The sequence below is a fragment of the Myzus persicae genome, unplaced genomic scaffold, assembly GCF_001856785.1.
Source record: "Myzus persicae strain clone G006 unplaced genomic scaffold, MPER_G0061.0, whole genome shotgun sequence".
Taxonomy (NCBI): domain Eukaryota; kingdom Metazoa; phylum Arthropoda; class Insecta; order Hemiptera; family Aphididae; genus Myzus; species Myzus persicae.
Genome location: NW_019104235.1, coordinates 43,016 through 56,241, shown reverse-complemented (window position 1 = coordinate 56,241; position 13,226 = coordinate 43,016). Strand labels below are relative to the sequence as shown.

Sequence of the window (13,226 nt, the reverse complement as noted above, 5' to 3'; positions counted from 1 at the left end):
TAAAAATGTAAGTATCTGTATGAGATAGTTACATAACTACAAACACTTATATCATAGTCAGTCACCATTGTGAACAGGTACATTTAGCCAATACCACATGCATAATTATATTTATGTTATTTTTAACAGATTTCTTCATTCAGAATTGTGTAATATCTCACCAAGGCATCAATTAATGATAGTGTTGGCAGTTATTACAATATACACGAGTAAATATTGAGTAATTACAATAATATTAGGCAGAATAATAACATTTGCACTCAAAGAAGGGTTTCTATACACTTAAACTATTACAACTGGCAATAAATTAGTTAAATCTGCCAAAAAAACTATTAGGAAATGAAACACCAATACAAGGAAATTAAATAAAAAAAATATAATTAAACGTATGAAATAATCAATTTTTATTCCTCTTGTACAACTGTTGTCTTTTCAGATACATATAAACCATCCAAGAACTTACGGATATCCTTGTTCTTTACGGTTGTAGACTGTTGGATTAAAGCAGCTAGAACAGATAATGAAAATTGTATTATTACATCTGAGAACTAGATTAATTTTATACAATATATTAAATGAATTCTATAAAATTCAATAATATAACCACAAATTGAATCAAGGACTTGCACACTATTCAATTCTATAAATTACACTTTTGATAATAAGTTAAAATGTTAGAGCTATTTCTTACATCAACAGTTTGCATTAAAGAGATTACAAACAGTAAATTATTTCAACAAAAATATAACAATCATTTGTTAATCATGTCGATGGACTTTGAAATGAATTTCCACTTTTGAAGTGATTTGAATTCAGAAATGTCTAATTAAGAGATGCTTCCTGGACATTTGTTGTCTCTATCTTAGAAGTTCACAACATACTAAATATTAAGCGCAGCAGATTACAATTAGCTGTTGGTTTAAAAATTGAGTGAATTGACCTCTTTAAACATTTAAAGGCTCTGAGTATTTTAAAATTGTACATTATTTGTACATCTTAAAATACTCAAAACACGCTTAAAAATTAAAATGTAATAAAAAGATCATGAAATTATTTTCTAGATAATAATCTTCTTTTTAAACTTTATAAGAGGTCAGTTCATTCAAATTTTTTAACTTGTTGAGTATAACAGGTAATCAGGTATAGTGGGTATTGATTTTATAATAAACCTAAAGATAAACCATCCTATTGCTGTATCCGGTTTCCATTATGAGCAATGTAGACAGAAAAAAAGAACCTAACAGCAGACAGCAATCAGTATTAACAAAGGATGGCTTATCTATATATTATAAAATAAATGTTATCGGTAAGATTGACAAGGAATACATTCTTTACTATTAACGGGTGCAAGCCCATGTGTTTACTTGTACGTGCACGAGACTTCTGTTATTTCATTTATATTAGTCACATACACAATACACACTCAGCAATCACTTACTACATACAAATTAACAAAACCTGTATTTAACTCCTTAAAAACCAATTATTTTATAATGCAAATAGCATATCATTAATTAAACAAAATTTAAGAAATATTATTAGATAGTAAAATTGAATGTAACATAGGTTTATTTTGCTCTTATAATTAGTAATTGTATTTTAATTAAGGCTCTCTCTAATTGGTACAAAGTACATGATTGATCTAACTTTTGATTTACTTATTTATAACAAAATATTAACAAAAATTAAGTAGGTAAATATATTATATTGTAGTTAATTTAATACTTTCAAAAACTATTATTCAACTATAACATAAATAATTGTTATGTTTTTTAAGAGCTTATGAATGATACAAGATTAGAAACAAAAATGTGAATGTGTATGTAGGCTGCATATTACTGCTTACCATGGTTCAAATTTGTCAACGGACAATATTTTTCTAGATAAATGAATATTGATGTTCTTTTTGGTTTAAATTAACTAAAATAAACTAAAACTTTAAGTATATTTTAGGTATGATAAAAATACTAGCAATTATGAACATTTGGTACACTATTTTAAATCTAAGTTTTCCTACCTTTCATTTAAACACGAATGAAAAAATGTTTGTTAATTTATATATAGTGTAGTGAAACATAAATTGTAGGTACTTATGATAAAAAAATGTAATATACCTGATCTAGAAACTTTTTCAATGTCATTTCCTTCTACAATTAACTCGTCTTTTTGTTTAGAGTTAGTAATGGTGACACCTGGCGACATCTTGACACGTCTGATGTATTTTTCACCCAAAAAATTTCTGATTTCAATCAGTGAATTATTTTCAGAAGTAACACAATTGATGGGGAAATGGGCATATACTGCTCTCATTTTGTACAAGAAACCCTAAAAATAAATTTAAAAACGTTAAATTAGATTAATACTTATTATTAAATTGATTAGCACTTACCTTGGTGACACCTTTAATCATATTTTCAACATGAGTGCAAATGGTTCTGACAGCAGCCAATTCTTTCTTGGTACCGAACCATTTTTCTACAGTCAAAAGACGTGGTCCTTTTAGGTATATATCAACAGCTAAATGTTTGAAATTCCTTTCTAAGGAACCACGGGGGCCTTTGACGGTAATAATCCTCTTATTGACTGTGACATCAATGCCATCGGGGATTTTGACAGATTGGTTGGCGTTTATGGTCCTCATCTGAAAATTTAAAAATAATGTTATTCAATAATCAATACAAACTAAACAACAATATACTGTATATTGGTTAAGATTATAAGTTTAGTTATAAAGACAAATATAAAAAATGCATCTGTGTGCAACAAGCATTAAGAAAATAATGTAGACTTGATAATAAAGATCTTGAAAACCGATAGTATTTTAAAAATTGCACAGCAAATTTGCTCAATTATATACCGATTGATGAATTCTATTTAGGATATATGGGATACGTGTAGACAACCCGAGAGCACTTCAAAACGTTGATAGCCTCGGAAAAGTCGATACATTCCAAAGTTTTAAACTCACAGTTTTAACAGGAATAAATGCTTTTAAATGATCGGTGAACTGTCGAAGATATAATTTAGATCGATATGGAAATTAAAGGAAATGTAAACTGAAAGCGCCGGAGGAGCGTAAATCGACGTTTCGGAGGTCGTCACGGCTTAAGTTCCGGAACTCGAAAAATACAAAAAATAAACTCCTGAACGCATACACATAATAAAATAAGGATTACGAAGAACTTACTGCTACGATTAATTGAGTTTTAAATGTAATACAGTAGACAAAAATTTGGATTACCTTGGATGAAAATCCGGACACACCGAAGACGTAAACTAGAAACGAAGAAGAGAATAATTTGTTTAGGTGCGAATTCGAGGTTATGATTTTATGAGAAAATGTCATGAGGACGTGGTATACGCGGTATCAATTAATGTGCGGTATCATGTTGTGATCAAGACCCCAGTTACCAATATGGTTTTTATGGATTACTTTGTTCTCCTTATCAGTACACTTATCAATTGTTGTTTTCGATTTAAGATAGTACTATCTACAGCCGTGGTTTCGGCGTCGGTTCCAGAGAAGACGTGCCTAGTGCTTACAAGTAGACTTTCTACTGGTTACAGCGATACGGCTTACTATTCTTCGGAAATCGGTTTTTGTCCCGTAAGTAAATTATTTATTAATTTTTTGACAAAAATACGTGACCATTCATTAAAAAAAAAACGCCATGACTGACATAAGCTCGTACAGAGACCAACACTTTAAAGGCTCACGAGGTGAGATGGACAAGCTGTTGCGTTTGTCGACAACCATGTATGTTGGAAACTTAGCGTTTTATACGACGGAAGGACAAATATATGAGCTGTTCTCAAAGTGTGGCGATATTAAGCGCATCGTCATGGGCTTGGATAAATTCAAGAAAACGCCCTGTGGCTTTTGCTTCATTGAATACTATACAAGGGAAGATGCAGAGAATTGTATGCGTTTCGTCAACGGCACACGACTAGATGACCGCATCATACGAACAGACTGGGATGCCGGATTTATAGAAGGGAGACAATATGGCCGTGGGAAAACAGGCGGCCAAGTGCGAGACGAGTATAGGACTGATTATGACATCGGCCGAGGTGGATATGGCAAAAACGCTCAACCCAAAGCGGACATGATAATATTCGGAAGAAACAAAGAAGCCCTTCCAATGGAATAATGCACGATTTTACAACAAAATGTTCCACCAAATTATTTTTTTCTAAATATATATACCTAATTTTTTTTTTTTTTTTCTATCACGTGTAAATTTCCTATCACTTGATTTTGTAAATAAATAAATATTTTTATATGTTGTAGAAGTGTATTCAATTCAAACTCAAATGATCATTTTATGATCATGTTTTATAATATTGGGATGTGACATTTTTAAATTGCTACGCACAAATGAATGATAACCAATCAGATAATTTGCATTGCTGTGAATATATTAACATGAACGAAGAAAAGTCTACTATAATATCAGATCTTTGTACTTGCCCACCATTTGGAAACTGCTGTTCAAAGTAAATATACTGAACACTTATCATATTATTGAATACTGGCACTGTTTTTAGTTTGCTTGTTTTACCAATTTTTTTTTTTAACAATTTGTTGCAATTATTTTATAATTAATAATAATGGACAATGGTCTTGTACAAAACTGTGGTCATAAATTCACTACATAATTACCATCTATAAGCTTAAAAATGTTTTTATCGTGACTTCTGAATAAGTGTCAGTTATAAAAAAAAAAATACCTATCATCTACTAATATTAAGAGGATAAACACACCCATCTGTTGTCTCCACCTTACAAATGTATAACATATGTAGCAAAAACTGTTTTTCGCAGAGCAATTATAGTCCCTCTGTATTTATCTATAGAATTACAAAGTTTCCAAAATGCATAGCTAAGAACTTAATCTGTGTTTTTTTTTTCATGATTGTACTAACCAATCATTTTTAATACTTAAACAAAAAAAACCTTATGTTCTCAAACTGATAAAGTTGTATTTATGTATCCAAAAAATAAAAATGATAAGACACTTCTCTATACATTGTGGAATTTAGGTAATTCTATTATAAACACATAGGGAGTATAATATTGTTATACATTTGAAAGACGAAGACACCTACTTTTGTACATTTTAAAAATGGTCAAACTTACTTTAAAATAATAATATCAATAAAATCCTTTGAGATGCCCTAGATTATATTCTTCCCTTTAAATTTTAAGATAGGAAAATTCACTCTAGTTTTTGAAACTACAGAGTAAAATGTATTATTGTAAACATACAATTTTGCCACATTGTATAAGACGGAGACAACAAATGCACATGTGGCGTCCTCTTGATACATTTTTAAAGCTGTTAGTCCAGTCAAGTAAATGAAACAATGATAAATCTAAAGTCATAGTTGAACTATGCTAAATTATAGCTTTCATGAAACTATATTCAAATAATTAAATTATTATAATAATATGTTGGTTATACATAACATGCAGGTACAAATGTAATTCTTAGTATTTTTCTTATAAAATGTATTTAGTGTCGCTAACAACTGGTGGCTAATTTTAATCAAAATAAAAATGCTTGAGTAGAAATCCATTGATAGAAATTTCATCAAATATTTGAATAAAGTTAATGAGTCAAAAAAATGAAAAATGTATCGGACAATATTGTCATTTTGTTTGTTATTATGAGTGTCATTTATGCTTATGCAAGTTACAATGTATTTATATTTAAACTATAAATGTATTTTGGATATAAACTCTTTTTAAATGTAATTTAATATATTAATAAAATTCTAGTCAAAGATTTGATATTTACTAATATTAAACATTTTTTCAATAAAATATGTTCATAAATATATATTATATATTAATGGTTTGTTAGTAATTATTGGAACATAGTAAGACAACCCCAAGACTTAATACCATCAAAAAATGTAAATGAAAATACTTTACCAACAATTTTAAACAGCCAGTATTTCAATTAATAGGTATTGTTTGTTTGGAATATGTGTGGAGAACAGTTATAAGGAAAGATAAAAGCCTTTTATTTTGTGACTCATGACATTCTACAGTCATAAGCATGAGCTCATAATATTCAAATAAATTATACATCCAAAAACATTTGCAAATGCATAACCAAAATGTTAAAAAAGATCTTAAAATAATTAATTAAAACAATTGCATGCGACCATTATTAATGATGTGGCATCTTGTACATCCTGTATTCCTGTAATTGCTAGTTAAAATAGAAGTCTAACATAAAATATAAAAGGGGTATTTAGAGATAGATTTGTAGTGTTAAAGTCTAAGCACATCTTCACAAAAGACAATATTAAATAATTTGGAGTGTTCATTAAGTTTTAACCATCAATAAAATTTAATTACTTAACAAATTAACTATTCTATATTTCTATTTCTTTTTTAATACATTAAAGATCTAAGTGATTAATACTGTAGTTCTGTGCATTAAGTAATTTTCTTTATAAAATCATATTATTAAGATGTATTGCTGCAATTATCAACACTTCATTTTTTTTCATTGTTTCAGTTTGTTGAAATGTCCGCCATCTAGAGACATAGAAATAAATGTTATGGTTGCAAATTTTCAAGATCGATTTAGAATTCCTTGGCAGGGTGGAGCAAGGCGTATTTCTTTAGATTCTGCAGTGCCATTACTTCTCTTTCCGGCCTCTCTTTATTTTGCTGCCCTGGGGTTTTGGCCAACCATATTAATGTTTCCGTTGGTTACATTGTTTCTCTATTACACTCATTGTACTGTCCGCAAGTACAGAGTGGCCACAAAATTCTTTTATGTTTGGACATTAACATCGGCATTATTAGTGTTAATTGTATTCCAGTTTCTGGTTGTGCCCATGTTAGATATAAACACTAATGAGAACATCATAATTACAGTCACTATGGTAGCCACTGCGGCTTGTTTCTATTTTACCAAGAAACACGCAATCAAATCTCATCTGAAATATGATCTAGAAATGACAAATGTCAATGACACAGATGAAAACATAGTCTTAATTAATGAAACTGAAAATATTCAATGCAATACTTGTAAAAGGGATGTACCATCCAGAACATATCACTGTTTTGTGTGTAAGACCTGCGTGATCCAACAACACATACATTCTTATTGGTATGATTTTGAGTCCTACAGATTTATGTAAATCATAAAGAAATAGAATCATAATAATATTTTATTTGTTCATACAGGATAGACTGTTGCATTGGAAAGCATAATAGGAAACCATATATGGCTGGTCTGGTACTTGGTTCAGTTTTGTTTACATTCTTATCAAATCTCATCCTAACTACACTGTGTCATCCTTTCAATGTTTTTGCAACAATCATGTTACCCGATGACTGTAGTGATGTTTATTATGACATCATGTAAGATAATTATAAATATTTTATTCTATATTATATCTATCATTATACATTTTGATTCATTACAATTTATTCATGTATACATTTTTAAAATAATTATTAAAAAGATAACTCTTTGAACAAAAATTAAAAACCCTTTTTTAAGGGTTAATTTATTTATAATAATTTTAAAAAATATAAAATATTTTTACGCTTAACCGTGTAATTTCTTATATTACATTTGCAATTTTGTAAAAATTTCTTTGGGTTTTACTAGTTTTATCCTTGAATTTAATATAGTTTTTTATATTATTTTCAGTAAATAGTCAATGATACATTTTTAATCAATATTATTTTACTTATTAATTAAATTTTTTGAATGAATAATGTAATATATAGTGGTGGAAATAGATAATTTATATCAAAATGAATATAATATGTTTGAGATCAAACACAGTATGCATGACTTAATATTTGTATTTTGTTTTTTCTAGGTATGGTATTTGTTTTGTATCTGGGCTGTATTGTTTTGCAGTCGGAATAATTTTGTTTTTAATGTTTATCAATGACATCTATATGGTTTCATTAGGAATAACTCATCATGAGTGGCAAGAACAATGTAAAGATTTTAAAGGTGATTGCCGTTGGTTCCTATCTAGGCACGTTATTAGGAATGTATTACCAAACTGGAGAGCATTTTTCAATAATGTCTGAACTCTGAATACAACATGTTTTTATTTTCATATTTATATATTTTTAAAGGTTTATTGTATTTTAATAAATGTATACAATTTAATAAATAAATAGTAATACTGTTTACTATTAATTGTTAGGCACAAAAAAATGTATGTCATTCATTTATAAATTTATACAATTTGATAAATCTGTTATAAATTATAATTCAAATGCTGGAGGAATAAAGTCTGGTAAAATTTCTTGAACCTTTTCATGCCACAAACGTAGTCGACAGTCTTTGAGCCTTTCCTTGTACATTATTTCTGGAAATTTTCTCCAATTTTCAAAACAGCACTTCATTATTATCCTGCAATCATATTCCAATTAGTCAACTATTTAACAATTATTAAAGCTTTAATTTTAAATTAATTTCTATTCTATTTATATTAAATATTATTTTATATTTTATCCTAAGAATGTTATGTTAATGTACTTAGGATTTTAGATTTCTATATCACTATGTAATATTGTTAATTTGTTTATTTAGAATAACATAAGGCTTATACAGTCAGTTTCAGGTTAAGAATTCTACTGTTTAAAATTTTAGATTAAAGTTGAGTTTTGATGACTCCTTATTGACAAGATAATTTTCAAAAATGTCATCTAGTAATTGGATCCTGTACAAAGAACTTGTGGAGAACTAAATGCCTACAATCTACAGTTCCTATAATGTCTTACTATCTTAAACTATATACCTATTATACTTTAATAATTTAAAGTGTTCTTGTATGAATATCTCTAGATTTTATAAAATATTATTACTTGTTGTGATAAGATTCTGCTTTCAACATTTTTTTTTGTGTCTGAACTCTAATTTCTCTAACATAATCAAGCCATATTTTAAACCAATATTCTTCCATCTTTAAATTTCGCCAATCCTCGGCTACTTGTTGTTTCCTTTTACTTTCTTCTAAAATCTAAAAATAAATGATTGCGTAAACGCATCAATTAATCACTTGTTAAAATTGTAATAACTTAATTAGGTACCTATATCATTGATTTTCATATGACATTAAAGTACCTAATTAGATTCACCACATAAATGGTTTATTATTATGTATATTACTTACACCTAAATGCAGTGTAAAATAATACGACTATATTATATCAGAAATATGTGACCAGCGCGGTCGCACATTACCGAATACACAAGTTTATTTTAGGTACCTCGTAAAACCCGAGAAATGTGGTTTTCAACAATTTCCGCTTGTAAAACTGTTCTGCCAAAAGAATTTTCTCGTTCAGACTGTTGTTGACGTAAAACCGCCATTTGCTGAAGCAAGTTCCGACCAGTCGTCTGTCATAGTGATCCGAAGCCTCTTCCGCCCGCCATCTGGCACAGTTTAAATTCGCACTGAACGCTTCGAGTCCTCTCCTCATCAACAGTTTACGGTACAAATCGTCTGCGATCCGAACGTTTTCCCTCTGCGCTTCTCTTTCCGCCTTTCGCCTGCTCTCCTCGATCGCCCTCAGTCTCAGGTTTTCCCTGGCCACAAGCAACCGCTCGCGTTTCTGCTCCATCCGTTCCCTGGTGCACTTCTCCTCCAGCTCGAGTTTTTTTCGAAACTCTTCCTGTTCCGCCTTCCGGCGCCGCTCTTTGATCGCCTCCCATTTGGCACGGCGTTCCAGTGCCCGCAATTCCATCCGGTTCAGTATGTCGGACGGACTCGCCGCCGTGGCGGTGCCCTGCAGCTGTTGCACTGCCGGCGCGTTTTTGGGTTTCAACCTCCTCTCAGACCCGCCGGCGTGCAGGTTTTGCAATATCCTCTGGTTCTCGAGCAACGCCTTCTCAGATTCCAATTTCAGTTGTTGCAACCTCAGGCTTTCGATTTCTTTCCGTTGCTTGTCGAGCAATTTTTTCTGTTCGTCGATTTTCGCCTGCTGACGATCGCCACTGCTGACGGTCCGCTTCTTCGGCACCGCGCGGTTCCACGACTGCCCGTTACTATTGTTACCGGGCGACTTGTTTTTCCGCCGTCCATTGTCGTCGATGTCCAATTTCTCTTGGATTTTCGACAAAAACCTGTCGACTTTATCGTCCGTCCCTGCAGCCCGGCCGCTGGACGCTTTCGACTTTGCTGCGACGTCCCGCCACCTGTCCCAGTAAATCCTCTGCAGCAGACGCGGCGCCGAAGCTTCCGGTCCGCTTTTGTCACCCGCCGCCGCCGCCTTGTCTCGACGGCTGCGACCCGTAGACGTACGATCGGGTTTGTCGTCGTCAGAGTTGTACTCGAATATCGTGGCCGGTTCAACTCCACGATCGTCGTTTTTATAGTAATTGACGTGATTGTTTACGATGTTGACATTCAACTGTCGTACGTTAATGACGGTGAAATTGTTGACGACAGCTCCGATTCTTGCATCGGACGACGAATCGCGGCAGATATCCAAGACTCCATCCACAGCCCCCGCGATTTCGCAGCGAAACTCGTCTTTGTCGTCTTGCTGCAGTACACGCTGATCGGCAATCGACGATATTCCTCGGACGCGGTTCGATTTTTTCCTGCGCGCATGCCTATCGTGTGCAATTAATACATCATAAGAAAATTAATTAACAGCTTGAAAACAATGAAATACACATGGTATAGGTAGGTATTATAGATGTACTTGCAGAGATTTGAGTTCTGCAAAAAGGCCTTTATTGTACATCGTTTATTTATTTATCACTTCATAATCATTATTGTGTTAAAATAAACAGACAGCCTGTGGGTGATTTATTGAATAGATACAGATAACCGAATGATCCATTTAACGTTAGAAACTCGAATCCTATTAACGGTTTTGAAACTATTTTCTTTTATATAATTTTAGGTCGTTAAAAAACAAAAATTGTCTAAAAATAATACGTTACTATCATTTAAAAAAAAATGTAATGACAACATGCATTTCTTATTTCTAATTCCTTTATTGCATAAAAATCAAATGTTTGATAAGTAGCTTAGCCTATTAGCTGTAAGTGTTTAAAATGTAGACTAGAGGAGTGAAATGGTAAGGGTACTCCGCGAATTGTTTGTCCACTACTCCACTCATCAGAGTCTCATCTAAACTTTAAATACTAATAAACTTCTTATCAGCAATTTAATTTTGGTAGATAGAATGTATGTTAGTATGTTACATTAAAAAGAGTACCTAATAAACTTAAAAAATTAGAATAATAAAAAAATAGCTAAAATTATTATTATTATTTTCCATAAATATTGTTTTGTAACGACGTACAATTATGTAGAAGAAATATGTTCATAAACGTTAATGATTTCTGAAATAAATTAGTTTATTACATTAAAATCATTAAATGAACCACTCCATCGATTATTTATTTTAATTAAATCTATTCGGTTGAAAGAAAATTAAAAATCGGACAAGCTTAAAAATGCCTAATATACTTAGATAAGGAGTGTCCGTGAAAAAGAAGCTTTCAACATTTATCTTTTCAGATATAGGTAATTATATGTATTATTGTACTAATACATATATATAATTTTTTAGCGGAAACTGGTGAACCTACAAGTGTATAACACTATTCCTATTAATTATTATATCATACACGGGTTGTTCGATGAAAAATGAAAACTTACTTGTTTATATCTGAAATCACCCTTTTACAGTCCCGTTTAATTAACCAACGATGTTCGTATTCTGTCTAAAATGTAATTGAAATAAATACAATCAATATTAGATAAACATACCAATCTACTATTTACCAAGCGTCTTTCGGAATTACTAACGATTCTATCCAATTGCCTTCTACTAACGATACTGTAATCTTCTAGACTCTTAGTAGAAAACTGTGCAACGTCCACTGCTAAGTTGCAGTACTGCAAATTCACGGCCTGATGATCGAAGTTGAACGTCATCTCAACATAATATAAAGTTCTCGAGCACAATATTATATGCATAAAATACAATTTAATATGACATACCCATATGACTTCAAAGAGGTATAGGTACAAACTATCTATTATTGTGCACTACCTACATGTCGTTTACATAGCTTTTTTACGTTTACCATAAGGTTTTGTTTACGCCTTTCATGCCGATGTATCGATAACACCGACGACTGCGTGTTGTACAATATTACACATTATAATAACAATAACAACAATTACACCGGACCCTATGATGTCGAACAAGTAAGAAAATGTTTACGTGTTACTGCCGCGATCGCTATGGCAACCTTAGGTACGACCATGATGTATAGGCGTATATTAATATATTATATAATATTATACTATCGTATGTGATTATATCACAGACTAGATTATTTATTATCACCCGTTAATATTACAAACAGTTTTGTTTTTATTGGCAAGAGTGTTTCAATGCCACCTTATTATTTTCTCTATTTAATCGCCAAACCCTCGATTATTAATCAAATAAAAGTATCATTATATTCTGCGTATACATATGGGTACATCAACCAATCGTACATATATTACAAACAATATGGTTTTTACTAAATATATTGCACCTTCGGATGTTAGGAGCTCAATAATTTGCAGTTAATAAAGAGCCAGAAGAAGAGGCCTAGTCCCGCTAGCCTCCCTGCAATTTGTGATGCCTATATGCCGATGGCTCATTCCCTTGAGGTGCTCGGTTGTGTGTATGTGTTAACCATATCGTAAGACACAACTATTCTACAACTTATAAGTTATCAATTAAACCTTGAGTTTAATTTGTTTTCTTTTGTCACGTTTCCATCTCGTGTTCATAATATAAACAAACAAACGTCTCGTCAAACGTAAATATTGATTTCAACAGAACGTAATACATATTTGTATGTATTATTTTTTCATCAAATATGAAACTGTATGTATGAAACATATGCTTCACGCATATTAAATTGTTCGATGATTGATTCGGGAGACACGTAAAATAGGCATTGCACAAATAATATCAGTCTAGACGTGCCGTGTTCCTATCGCAATAGTGACAAATATTATTTTTACGTAACACCTCACCTCCTCGTTTTTCTCGTTTGCAAGAGACGCGATGAAAAACACTTCGCACATAATTGGCAGGGACCATTCCCACGGAAATTCGGAAATGACCAGACATTTATAGGTTCTGGTCCGCCCAACTTATAGTATGTGGAAAACCGCTGTGACAGTGCCACCCTCCGAATTCGACA

At 31.6% G+C, this 13,226-nt stretch overlaps 4 protein-coding genes across 6 annotated transcripts; 2 read left to right on the top strand and 2 right to left on the bottom strand.

Moving 5' to 3' along the window:
* Positions 1–380: 380 nt before the first annotated feature.
* Positions 381–3,373, bottom strand: LOC111040342 (60S ribosomal protein L9). 2 transcript variants are annotated; one of them, XM_022324218.1, is made up of 4 exons: positions 3,242–3,373; positions 2,390–2,641; positions 2,115–2,325; positions 381–508 (listed from the first exon to the last, which is right to left on the bottom strand). In XM_022324218.1, exons 1-4 carry the CDS (start codon positions 3,344–3,346, stop codon positions 405–407), a joined length of 672 nt encoding a protein of 223 aa, XP_022179910.1. In that variant the 5' UTR covers positions 3,347–3,373; the 3' UTR covers positions 381–404. The 2 variants fall into 2 exon arrangements, with proteins under 2 accessions (XP_022179910.1, XP_022179909.1); XM_022324217.1 differs by having other exon boundaries at positions 3,188–3,361.
* A 98-nt stretch (positions 3,374–3,471) lies between these two features.
* LOC111040341 (palmitoyltransferase ZDHHC23) lies at positions 3,472–8,155 on the top strand. Its single transcript, XM_022324216.1, has 5 exons — positions 3,472–3,607; positions 4,292–4,497; positions 6,534–7,133; positions 7,211–7,387; positions 7,858–8,155. The coding sequence occupies exons 2-5, from the start codon at positions 4,379–4,381 to the stop codon at positions 8,075–8,077; spliced, it is 1,116 nt and encodes a 371-aa protein (XP_022179908.1). The 5' UTR covers positions 3,472–3,607; positions 4,292–4,378; the 3' UTR covers positions 8,078–8,155.
* LOC111040343 (nuclear cap-binding protein subunit 2-like) lies at positions 3,517–4,290 on the top strand. Its single transcript, XM_022324219.1, has one exon. The coding sequence runs from the start codon at positions 3,672–3,674 to the stop codon at positions 4,149–4,151; it is 480 nt and encodes a 159-aa protein (XP_022179911.1). The 5' UTR covers positions 3,517–3,671; the 3' UTR covers positions 4,152–4,290.
* Positions 8,156–8,183: 28 nt separating the features above from the next.
* LOC111040340 (coiled-coil domain-containing protein 191) lies at positions 8,184–12,249 on the bottom strand. 2 transcript variants are annotated; one of them, XM_022324214.1, is made up of 5 exons: positions 11,800–12,249; positions 11,674–11,738; positions 9,266–10,613; positions 8,861–9,015; positions 8,184–8,405 (listed from the first exon to the last, which is right to left on the bottom strand). In XM_022324214.1, the coding sequence occupies exons 1-5, from the start codon at positions 11,992–11,994 to the stop codon at positions 8,258–8,260; spliced, it is 1,911 nt and encodes a 636-aa protein (XP_022179906.1). In that variant the 5' UTR covers positions 11,995–12,249; the 3' UTR covers positions 8,184–8,257. The 2 variants fall into 2 exon arrangements, with proteins under 2 accessions (XP_022179906.1, XP_022179907.1); XM_022324215.1 differs by having other exon boundaries at positions 11,824–12,249.
* Positions 12,250–13,226: the final 977 nt, after the last annotated feature.

What these genes read in the sequence shown, in the direction of transcription:
- LOC111040342 (XM_022324217.1), bottom strand. Translation starts at nt 3,346, where the DNA reads ATGACATTTTCTCATAAAATCATAACCTCGAATTCGCACCTAAACAAA. An exon ending in TGATTAAAGGTGTCACCAAG is followed by an intron (nt 2,326 to 2,389) that starts GTAAGTGCTAAT and finishes ATTTATTTTTAG; the next exon opens with GGTTTCTTGTACAAAATGAG. An exon ending in TGAAAAAGTTTCTAGATCAG is followed by an intron (nt 509 to 2,114) that starts GTATATTACATT and finishes TATCTGTTCTAG; the next exon opens with CTGCTTTAATCCAACAGTCT.
- LOC111040343 (XM_022324219.1), top strand. Translation starts at nt 3,672, where the DNA reads ATGACTGACATAAGCTCGTACAGAGACCAACACTTTAAAGGCTCACGA.
- LOC111040341 (XM_022324216.1), top strand. Translation starts at nt 4,379, where the DNA reads ATGAATGATAACCAATCAGATAATTTGCATTGCTGTGAATATATTAAC. An exon ending in CAACACATACATTCTTATTG is followed by an intron (nt 7,134 to 7,210) that starts GTATGATTTTGA and finishes TTGTTCATACAG; the next exon opens with GATAGACTGTTGCATTGGAA. An exon ending in GATGTTTATTATGACATCAT is followed by an intron (nt 7,388 to 7,857) that starts GTAAGATAATTA and finishes TGTTTTTTCTAG; the next exon opens with GTATGGTATTTGTTTTGTAT.
- LOC111040340 (XM_022324214.1), bottom strand. Translation starts at nt 11,994, where the DNA reads ATGCATATAATATTGTGCTCGAGAACTTTATATTATGTTGAGATGACG. An exon ending in GTAATTCCGAAAGACGCTTG is followed by an intron (nt 11,739 to 11,799) that starts GTAAATAGTAGA and finishes ATTACATTTTAG; the next exon opens with ACAGAATACGAACATCGTTG. An exon ending in GCAGAATCTTATCACAACAA is followed by an intron (nt 8,406 to 8,860) that starts GTAATAATATTT and finishes ATATGATTGCAG; the next exon opens with GATAATAATGAAGTGCTGTT.